The sequence below is a fragment of the Tachypleus tridentatus genome, chromosome 8, assembly GCF_004210375.1.
Source record: "Tachypleus tridentatus isolate NWPU-2018 chromosome 8, ASM421037v1, whole genome shotgun sequence".
In the NCBI taxonomy this organism is placed as follows: Eukaryota; Metazoa; Arthropoda; class Merostomata; order Xiphosura; family Limulidae; genus Tachypleus; species Tachypleus tridentatus.
Window position 1 is genome coordinate 134,022,799 of NC_134832.1, and position 12,570 is coordinate 134,035,368.

A 12,570-nucleotide genomic window follows, 5' to 3' on the forward strand; every position below is an offset into this window, starting at 1 on the left:
GGGCAACATCAGGCAAGTACAGCTAGTCTTTAATAGTTGAGTCCATGTTCACTGTCTTACACAAAAAACCTGTTCTTTCAGCAACCCATTAAATCCACCTATATAAATATTTAATCAGAAGATTTCAAAAAAAGATGAATAAAATTGGTTTCCCTTTGCTTTTATTATTCTTTTAACAAATTTCAAAATCGTATTCCCTCCAGTAAAATTTAGATTAAGGCAATCAATGTGACAATTAAACATTAAAAATTTATTTTTCAACATAAGTAATATCCATAATCTTACCACCTTATAACCCCCTCTTGAACAACCACTTTATTTTCATGTTTTTAAATCCATGTACCATAGGAACAAGTTTGTATGTCCATTCAATCAACAGAATTAAAGTTACTTATTTGCATTCCCACATGAGAACACTGAAAATACAAAATGTTACCAAAAAAGAATGTGTGCATGTATTTTCAAGCAAAATACTACTGGTTTAAAACTACACACTCACATAAATGAAAGCTACTAACCAATCACTGCCTTGTTTGCTGGTGCTTGATTTCATTTAACCAGTCAAGTCTGAATGTAAGTGTCCAAATTAACCAATGATATGAAACCTCCAAAATGCCATAAAGTAAATGCGACAATGATTTTCATTACTTATTTCCACTAACTTAGCCACAGGCTCAAAAGAAAAATAATTTTTAGTGACAAGCTAAACTAGAGAAAAATTTGCATTTTATTCAGGCCTGTGATGTGAATTTCTGGGCAAGTTCTCAGCATTAATGTGAGAACACTTATGTTTATGACAGTTAATTTAATATTATAAAGTTAAGCATTATGCACAAAATTTGCAATTCAAATAAAGGGACCATGCAAAATAAATTTATATCTAAAAAAACGAGATCTATGTTACATAAAATGTCAGATTCTGTAAATGTGCAAGTTATAAAATAATTCTTTCCCTAGTGTAAGAGATACATTACATACAGAAATTTAATTCAAATTGCTAGCCCACTTGTCATTAATATTAAATATCTAAAATATGCAACCTCTGCAAGATTCGATGTTTACTAAAAGTACATGAAACAATCTGAAGCCAGAATAAAGATGAAATAGTTTCTTGGCAGCAGAATGACTATTTTAAAAACCTAAGAACTAGGGAGATTCTAATACTGAGGGCAGTTAACCACAGTTAGACTGCTAATGTCTTTATTAATCAAAATAGTTTGGTTTGAGTTTTGCACAAAGCTACTTGAGAGCTATCTGCACTAGCCGTCCCTAATTTAGAAGCGTAAAACTAGAGGGAAGGCAGCTAGTCATCACCACCCACCTCCAACTCTTGGGCTGCTCTTACCAACAAATAGTGGAATTAATTGTCCATTATAATGCCCCACAGCTGAAAGGGTGAACATGTTTGGTGTGACAGGGATTCGAACCTGCAACCCTCAGATTATGAGTTGAGTGCCTTATCCACCTAGCCATGCCAGACTGTACTATCCAAAATAATTAATCCACATTTCATAATTAGGGGAAGAAAAAACAAAGCCATGTATGTTTAAGCATACTGTAACTGAACAGTTTTGCATTATACAATAATAAACCATACTTTTGCCCAAATCTTTTGTCAGTAAGTCAACTTTACACTGAAAAGTATGAAGGCATTGCTTTACATTAAACATTTTAACCACACATGATATCAGATAAATTCTTTCTGCTAGAATCCATTACTTGAACAAAAACAATCCATGTGTAGTAAATTTTCATGCTAAGGTTAAATTATTCTGATAATAAACAAACTGATTTTTATACACAAGTACTAACTTACTGTTTCTCTGATCTCCTGTTGCAACTTCAGCCAGATACCTATAGTAGTCTCCTTTCATCTTTAGGTAGAAAACTTTACTTTCTGCATTGCTAGCTTTAGGAATCAGGTACTTGTCTAAAAGACCCTGTAACATGAATATATGTTAAATTCTTAACTGTGTGCAAGATTCTGAATGAATTGTTTCAAACCACAGCTGAAGTTAGTTAAATAGAATCAATTTTTTTTATGAAAAGGTCACCTTACAGAAAGATTACAAATGCAAGTTAAGAAATTATTTTCAATTACATATGATTTTTTAAAAATATTTTACTCTTTAGATCAAACTAGATGGAATACCTATACCTTGGACAAAAGTTATGTAAATTCATGATCAATGAAAGGCTATCTTAGGACATGAAAAGTTTTCCTTCATATATAATAAAAAAAAAAAAACACACCAAAACACTAATAAAAATAGCAAAACACAAAATGTGAAAACAAATTTGGATGTACCTTCTCATACACTCAACAAACCTTCATGCCAAATTTGATAAAGATCCATCAATGAGACAAAATTGAAAATTTTGGTGAAGATCCATCCACAAATTCACAACCTGTGGAGTATTTACATGGACATAATTATATTTATATAAACGGTACTAGTGCATTAAATCTGTGTGTGGCATATTCGACATCATATCTGAATCCTGAGAATTCAGAAATAGTTCTCCACAACAAGAAACAGAGGCAAAATGGGAAAATCATGACCCCTATAATAAATCTACATGTACACAGGATAAAAATTCCAAACTTATGGGTTGCACATTATGCAATAAAAAAAATGTTTTCCAGAATCATAGAAGCAAAAGTTCCATTACAGTGTGATATTCATACATTAAAATGGAGCAACTGCAAAATTCTGAATCCTTTGTTTTGCTTTATGGCACCAAGTAGTCCAAGTATTTTATGTTTAAAATAAATTCTCAGATCACATATTTTTGAATTCAGAATTTGTTTTTTGTGAACAGCCTGGTAGATCGACAACTAGTTACATAACTAACAATTACATTTCTTACTTAATTCCTTATTGTTGTATGCTAGTTTTTCTGAATGACAAGCAGGTTAACATGGCATTAAATAATAAGTTAAATATCCTTAATGTAATTCTGATGTGTTATAACATCAGTAAAACAAATGAAAACAGCATTTTACCACGTTAATAAATCTAGTTAACTAACAGCCATCAAATAATTTGCTTTTATATAGCCTTTTAACCAATGTGTGTACTGCATTCTAACCAACCTAAAAAGCAACAGTACAAAGCACCTAGACCATGGTTGACATTATACTTGCTATTTTACATTTAATTCAAGTTGTAACAGTTCTGAGTAAGACCTTTAAAAACACAGCTGAAGTTATGTGTACTAATGTATAATTTTACCACTACATACTCATGGTAATTTCACCATGCAAAGAGTATCTGGAAAATTTACATGCATTATCATACCCAAAATATTAACCATGTACTAGAAAAGAACAATGTTTATGCTTTTTCAGGTGTGTCACAATATTGGGCCTATAACACAAACATATTTAGTTTTAACAACTATGTAAATTCTTGAATAAATAAATACAAATTCATGAACCCTTCAAGCTTCTTTCATACACTTGTCAGGTAATATACACATTTGTCTTATGTAATTTAGTGTTATCTCTCAAGTCCCAGTAATTTTTTTCCCTTAGAAATTTGAACCAATTGACCTTTAAGCTTACAATACTCTTAATTCTTTAGGCCTGTCATCATTTCCATTAAAAATGTAAATCCAGTGCTTGTTTGTTTTGGAATTTCGCACAAAGCTAATCGAGGGCTATCTGTGCTAGCTGTCCCTAATTTAGCAGTGTAAGACTAGAGGGAAGGCAGCTAGTCATCACCACCCACCGCCAACTCTTGGGCTACTCTTTTACCAACGAAAAGTGGGATTGACCGTAACATTATAACGCCCCCACGGCTGGGAGGGCGAGCATGTTTGGCATGACTCGGGCGCGAACCCGCGACCCTCAGATTATGAAGCACACGCCTTAACGCGCTAAGCCATGCCAGGCCCTAAATCCAGTGCACAAAATCAATAGAAAAAGCCAAATCCATATAAATGATCTTAGATGCTGATCAATATCCAATGTGGCATATTTTGCTACTGACAATAATCAATCTAAAATGCATCAAATCACTACTCTTTTGGCAACATAGGACCTACTGGTCCATCTTGGCTGTCCTTTCTCCTGAAATAAAACTATTTTTAAATTAATAATAAAAAAACATTAAAGTCAACTCTTACCACTTACGTACTTAAACTTTCTCTTTTAATTTAAATTTTTGCCTCCAGAATATCCAAAGGCAATACATTCTAAAGGCCAACCACCCTATTAGAAAAATAACTGTTCTGAATAAGACTCTTACCCTACCTACATTTATATTTATGTACCTGTCCTACTATTCTCACTGTTAAGTCAGAAAAATGACGATGCATCACGACTATTAACTTTCCTTTATAGTGTCCTTCTTAGAGTAAGAAGCTGCAAACTGCTTGGATAGTTTAAGGAAATGACCAACTATTATACTGAAATCCCCATCTTTTACAACACAGTTAAGGTTATTCTTATACAATTTATACTTACAATTCAACTTAATGACAGCCCACATGTTATCTTGCATCTGTTATAATTAAAAGCCATTTGTTATTTATTCGTCCAACTTACTAAACCTTTTTTTTTAAACCAATAGGATCCTGTTCACAGCTATCAACACCCAAGATCTCAGTGCATTATCTCCACATTTACATAACTTATTGACCATTCCTTCATCTGTGCCACTGATACAAATATAAAAGAACAAAGGTCCTAAGAGATGCCTGAGGCAAATTAAAGACATTCATTTTGACTGAATTCCATTTATAACAACCCTCTGCTTTCTTCCATTAAGTCACTATTCTATTCAAATTTAATATATCCCTCACATCTAGAGAATTTTATTTACAAGCCTTTATGTGGCACCTTATCAAGAAATTCCAAACCAAACAATCCAGACTTGTCAATCTACACCTTTACCTTCATATAAATAAGAATTAACCTTTACAGAGGATGCCAAAAGTTTAAGAGAAGATTTTCTTAAAATGAAACCATGTCAACTGTCCAATAAAATTCTAAACTTTGTTAAATGGCTTTGCAAAGTATCTTTTATCAAACGTCTTAAAACATTTTCCTCAACTGATGCACGACTAATGAGCCTGTCATTACTGGGGCAGTTTCTAGATTTGCTAGAATGGAACTTTTAACAACTCAAACTATTATACAAGCAACAGAATACAATGTATTAAAATACGAATATTACATAACTAGACATCAGGTTTTTTAACATGCTATTTCCAACACAACCCACCAATGAGTCATTCTCTTCTTTTTAAAGGGCCACTTACTGGTTGGGACACAACAGCTACATATACACTTCCTGGAAAGAAATAATTGTAAAACAAATAGTGGGACCCTGGAAAGGAAAGTAGGTTTGGGAGTTAAGTGAAAAATGTATTTAAATAGCATAGGAAAATAAAATGAGGAAATAACTTCAAGAACACCATTAATAAAGCAATTACTTAAACATTAGAAAAAAGAAGTGACATCACCTAACTTTCATTCTGCTCGTACTTATCCACTATTCAAAGACTGATAAAAAGTTAGTAGCAAGTGGCTCACACCCTCCTTCAAAACATTTGGGGAGATACTTTACAGGTCAGGAGTCTTACTGTTCTTTAAACTTCCAAATTTTATGTTGACTTCAGTTATCTTGTTTACATTTATTAAGTGTAGAATGTTGCTTAAATTTTCATAGTTAAAAAAACCCAAAAAAAGCCATTTTATTCATCAAATATGATTATCACTCCAAGGGTTCTACCTCTTTCCTAACTTTTTTTTAAAAACATTTTTAGCTAATTTACCTCACACTTTTGGATGTCCTTGTTTCCTGTTTGACCAACTTTCTTGATCTCCAAATCACCAATCATACTAATCAACTTGATTTTCTTAAATTGTTTTTCTTCAGTTTTCTCATACTACCTGTAAGCCAACTAATTTTTACTTTCTGCTACTCTTATTTCCATAAGAAATGTTTACTATGAATATTTAAAAAGTTTCCACACCTGATCAGTGTCTCCAAATAATTCAGCTGCCTAATTCATAAACAGAATTATTAAAGCATTCCTCTAAAATTTGCTTTCTAGAAATTTGTAACCAAAATACCACAATTCCTTATCTCCACTTACAGCAAAACATTAAACCTAATAGAGCAAAGATTACTTGCACCCAGATATTCTAACTTTCATACTATCACTTCTTAAGTTAAATCTAAAAAAGCATTATTTATACTAACTTCCTTGACTAATTTGTGAATAAAAAGAAGCCATCCTGAATACTTTCCAAAAACTTCACTCTCTCATGGTGTGACTCTAGCTAGCACTGCCCAATCTATATGTCCAAAACTAAAATCACCCACAATTTCATTAACAGCTGAAATCTTAATCATTGCTCAGTTTCTCACTAATTTCATCAGTATCATCTAGTAGCCTGTAATAAATTCTCACTGAAAATCTTTTCCATTTATATCCACTAATAGAAACCCAAATGGACCCAACATCCTTGTTAGTATATTTGATATCCTCAACTTCATTTATTACTCTATCCCTGTTAAATAGCTTGTAATTCTGCATTTCAAAGAAATTTATCAAAATATTTAAGTTTAACCATGTTTAGTTTTCTGCATTATATCAAAATCCTCCATTCCTACCAGTTCTCTTAATTTCTTTATTTTATTTCTTGTTCTTCTGACAACAGTAACAATTAATCATATCTTCTTAACTACTTCTATCCTCATTTCCTATGCTAAACGTCTCTATTTTTTTTAGATTTAATTTATCCTGGCCTCCACCACTATAGCCCTAATTTTAAACCTTCTCTTACAGTAGAATTAATATTCCTGGCAAACAAGCCAACACCTAACCCTGAAGATAAACCATCCATTTAAAAAACTTCCACTAAAGTGATCGAATCAAATTAGCCAATCTGCTCATCCTTACATACTAATCTAAGCATAGCATTCAGCTCTAGTGATTTACTTATAACTTCATTATCACCGTTAATTCTGGGCAGTGCCCTTGACAAATTTTACTGTACTAAGACAGGAAGGGGTCAGAGGGAATGTCACATTTGTAGACTTGCATCCAAAATTCATTGAACTAATATTTTATGAAGATATGTCAATAAGCCTTGAATTAAACTGTAGGTTATAATTCAAGTTTCAGTATTATGGATCATTTTATTTCTTAACTTAAAAGCAAATAAAAAAATAAAAGGTTAATATATATTTTCTATGTCACACTGGCACATCATCTTGCGATTTTGGACAGATTACATACAGCACACTGCAATAGCCCATCTTGCAAGATAAGGTCACAGAATAAATTGGAAAACTAAAATAATGGGATTAAAACAATAAAAAAGATAAACAATGTCCTCCTAGTCCACTCAAGTGACAACATTTAATTAACCAAGAACAGAAGTAAACAAAACCTGGACATTCACTTTGAAAGTACTGACATTAATTAGTTGATTTTAGTTCTAGTGGGACAGATCCAAGATAAATGGGTAACACATCAACCCCTCTTTATCAAGAGTTAGCAGTCATATTACAATATTATTGAAATTAATCTACAGCTTCCAAATATTTTTTTTTTATTGAGTAAATCAAAAAATGTTTAAAACTATACTTAGTCATCAGTTAGGCTTAAAAGAGAGCAAAGGAATTTTACAGTTCTGAGGTATAATCTAAGCTCTATACACATTAGTTCCTTTTGTTAAACCTATTAATTTTCCTCAGATAATTATAGCAGTGAGAACTGTTTGTTGAAAGCCCCAAAGACTTTTTTCTTCTCAAATTAGATGATTCATTTAATAAAAGTGTTGTTTAAAAGGCTTAAATCCTGTAGCTACATCCAGAACATTAGGTTGGAAAAACAAGAAGATAGATGGAAGGTGTTAGCTACCTATGTGTAGGTCCACTTTGCAAATGAATATGGTTTCACATAGTTAAAACATTTCACCAGCTAACATTATTTACAAGGTTACACAAGTGTATTTAATATTGAATGAACTTTTAAAGTTTTTTATAATAAAATTAAAAATTACACAAGTTACACAATTTTTGTTCAACTTATGTTTCATAATAAAAACAGTGCAACTAAGGTTGAGTAGGAATGTTCTTGAAGAGATCAAGTCCAATCAGCTATTCTGCTCATCCAAATCTAGCATTCAGCACTAGTGACTTATATACAACTTTATTAGAGTTAATTCTCAGCAGTATCTTTGGCAAATTTAACCCTACTGAGACAAGTAAGGGTCAGAGGTGATGTCATCACATCTGTATATTCATATCCAAAATTTGACTGAACTATTTTATGAATGTATGCCAATAAACTTTGTATCAAACTGTAGATTACAATTTAAATTTTAGTATTAAACATTAGTTTATTTCTTGATTTAAAAGCAAAAGTATCAATGTATATCAGTAAACTTGGCATTAAAATAGTTTACTGTTCAAACTTTAATATCCAATTTTAAAAGGATATACATAAGTAATCAAACTTCACTTTCTGTATCGCACAACTGTAATTTTTACTTGTACTATACACAATCCCAAGCTGAAAAATCAACTTATAGCAAGTCTTTTCCTTTATGAATATATAACAATAAAAGAAATACTACATGCCACACCTCCAAAGAATGCAGTTTAAGAACTGTTAAATTTTCTCAAATGTAACTTACTTGTAACAAGTAGAAAGAACAGATTTTCCTTAACTGACAACTAGATGGTCTAAAGTCCTTAGTCTAAGCATATTTGAACACTGGGGCATCACCTTTTGCTGCTGCTGAAGCTATGCTTGACCAGGTATGAATTCCATTAAGCTATTTTTACTTCAGCAAAAAAGTCAGATAATTTGACAAGTTTTAGTGCATTCTATTTTATATGCATTGAAATACAATATTTTGCATTCTAAATTTGATAATTAAATTAAAATAAAATATCCAGAAACCACATTGTTATACCAATTTGGGATTACACTTCAATGTCAATTTGGACTGTACAAGTGTAATATATTAAAAATTTAAAATACTAAATTATCTTATTTTTTGTTCTAAAATTAACTAAAATGTAAAAATTAGAAACTTAAGTAATTTCATATGAAATAAATACTTGCAATCCATGACAGCAAATACCATGCATAAGTACATTTGTATAATATAACATGATTGTTCCAGTAACACGATCCACAATTCACAGAAAGATGTCCAGCATAATAAATGTTTGTTTTTTTTGTTGGCATAGGTCAAAATTCAAGAAAAAATCTACTTGAAAAAAAACTATTACCTGAAGCTCTAAAATTATATATTATATAATTGTGTTGCAATATGCACCCATTTTAAAATGAAAAACAGAGCACTTCAATATTTTTATGTGGTGGTTATAAGATCAGCCAAATCAACCAAGTTCATAAATAAAGTAAAATATAGCTTTCCTGATAAAAACAAATACTTGATATTCATTTCAAAAGTTTTAGAAGATATGTATTTGTAATTTGAAAGTAGCAAGACAAAAGAAATCATTTCTAACTGAACTTGAATGTCATCTTGTACTTGGACAAATCTTCAGTATATATATATATACATACATACATATATAAATTTGCATTCAAAAGACTTGTGCACCTTCATCAAAACCTTACCAAAGTTTGTACAGATACTCCAAGTACATTCATTTATTATATATATACCTTTTATAACTATGTCAATGATGAGGTTGTTTAAGCTGAGGAGGAGTAAGACTTTGGTTGTCAATTCCACTATTTGTTGGTAAAAAAGTAACCCAAGAGTTAGTCATAAATGATGTTAACTACCTATCTTCTCTCTAGTCAATAACTGCTAAATTAGAGAACTGTTTCAAGTAGTGGTCATGTAGCTTTGAACAAAATTAAAAACAACCCAAACATCAATTTTATATCCAAGACTAATGAAAAATGTCTCTTATTGTCCAGATACTTAGTTTGATTAATGGCCAGACATTATCAACTACAGCAGCATATGACAAAATAAATGTTCACAGGAAATTAATGGCACCATTTTGGAAGATGAGTTTGTACTTCCATTAATAATTCTGTTCATGTCACTTTCACCACCATATGCATTTTGCATTATTTAAAATTATCCTATATCTAATGCTATATTATCTCCTTCAACAAAAGTTATTTTTAACTGCAGGGTAAAGCACAATTCATCTATAAATGCAATACTTTTCACCAGATGCATTTCTGGCACCATTACAAGTGTGCTGATTGGTCCTTTGCTAACTAAAAGATGTCTAGTTTAAAAATCAACTGTGTACTGAAAATGTCAGCTGCAAATATCTCATTAAGCCTAAAAACTTTTACCCCCGACTGCAGAAAGACAAATCAACAGATAGTTACCTTTTATATTGTGGATGATGATACACCATGTCTAAACACTCAAGAAACTATATCACTAGTTTGAAAAAAATATGAAAACTGTTTCAAGGTTAAGCCAATTCAAGAATAACAAACTATTCCAAACTTTGTGATACACCACAAAGTGACAAATAAAACAAGTAGACCACTAGTTAAATTGGATAAAATGACCAATAATTTGCATAACAATAAATTGATGGATGAATGACATTTTAAGTCAAGTAATCTGGTACTGAATGATCAAGAAATGTACAAAAATAGGTACATGTACAAGCACACATTTATTTACACAGATGTTCACTCACTTCAAGTTTGTGAAGGCAATATGACATTAACATCAGCAGATATGGTAAAGTTTACACTCACCTTTTCAATATTTGAGAGAAGCTCAGAATAATATTTGAAAAGTATAAAAAATTAACTAAAACTTAAGTATAAATTTTTAAACATAATACATAACTAATATAAAAGTAAGACCTAAATGCCATTTAAATGTCTATCAAATTCCAAGTATTAGGGACACTGATAAACAATAGACTTAACAGCAATTAGCTTTCTGTTAGAAATATAACTTATTGCTTATATTACTATTTGGTAAGCTACAAAGATGAGTGACAAATCTTCCCTTTTCATTAGTCATAAGCATGCCACCAAAGTCTACAAAAGAATTATTCAGCTGCATATTACTTTGGAATGCAGACATGACACCTATTGGGAAAAAGAAATAAACTTCTTGTAATGTTAGTCCATTTTAATACAATACTTAAGTTTGGAACTTGACCTCCCAAGGGTAGAAACTCCTCTGGACTGTTCAAGACAATATTACGCTGAGTATATAAAAAAAGCCAAAAATCAGATATTTTAACTGAATTCACATCACATGATGGCAAAACTGATGTTTTAATTGTCTGTTTCAGAGATATCTTTCAAAGTAAAGGAAGAACTTGGATAATTTGAAACTCTGAATTAAAGTACTTGATAATGCTAATTTAATTAAAATACATTGATAGTTGAATGATTTAATTACATTTTGAATATGCACAAAGGAATTTAAGAATTTAATTACCTGAATGCAATAAACTAAATTATCAATCTTAACTTCATGTACCACAACTTATCTTGCCTATGTTTTTTATTTTTTTTAGAATATTTTTACTGGTTTCAGGTGTGTGTAAAAACAATTAAAAATACAAACTGTAGAAATTGACAAGTCAAGAATATAGTATATGAGCCTCATATTCTCAACTGGCCAAGATAAACTTGCCCACCTCCCTATTAAGACTCCTTCCACTTAGTTTCAAATGTACTTATATAAACTAATTATCTGAACATATTTATAACCAATTGAAAGAAATATAAAAATATGGGCACAATAAATTCATTTAGGTTTGGCAGTCAGAGGTGAGTTTATGAAGTCAGTGCATTGAGCAGTAATATAATTTTCTTTCCTATAACTTTGTTGGAAAGCCAAGTATGCCATACTACTATTAAGGACATCTTTAGTGTCCAATACATTTAAATGTTCTACAATGCATACTTGACAGCAACATGAATAAGAAAAAAAAGTATATTTCCAAGTACAAATATGTCCCAATAGCTAGGTCAGAGCTGTATTTATTTAGATTTATTAACAAAAAATAAAATGTAAAAACTAGAAACTAAAGAGCATATAAAATAAATGCAAACCATCTTGATCACTTATTTGCCTAATGCACAAGTTTGAGGTTGCATAATATATCTTAACCCATTTCTTTAATTTAAGCTGTCTATAATATACAATTAAGCTAAACGTAAGCAAATGTTAAAAAAGATCAGAAGCTAGCAGATGAATAACTGTTTGTTACAATCTGCAGTCACTAGAAAAAATTTATTTCACTAGTTACTATTAAGGTACAAAAAATGTGAAATTATAAAATCTTAATTAAAATTACTTTGTGATATTCACTTAAGTTCTAGAGGTTATGCAAATGAAATATGACAAGTATTTTTATTCTTACTATGAAAACCACCTTTAATCAGTGCATGAAGTTTCACTCAAACTGGCTTAAAAGCTTTGGAAAGTTAGACAAACGTTTATTAGGAATATTTCATTAAAAAGCGATTTTATGTTAAATAAACATTTATCAAGCTTCATAAAGTAAAACTAAAAAAATCAGGCCTCAACAAAATAATTTCAGATCTAGCAGTCAGCCC

The 12,570-nt window shown here is 30.9% G+C and overlaps 1 protein-coding gene across 2 annotated transcripts in view; it reads right to left on the minus strand.

Moving 5' to 3' along the window:
• Positions 1 to 12,570, minus strand: part of LOC143223545 (14-3-3 protein zeta-like) — a 29,497-nt gene that overhangs the window by 12,199 nt on the left and 4,728 nt on the right. For both annotated transcript variants that reach the window (XM_076451638.1, XM_076451637.1), the window contains exon 3: positions 1,817 to 1,940. In XM_076451638.1, the coding sequence (XP_076307753.1) occupies positions 1,817 to 1,940 (124 nt within the window). The remainder of the gene's footprint in view (positions 1 to 1,816; positions 1,941 to 12,570) is intronic.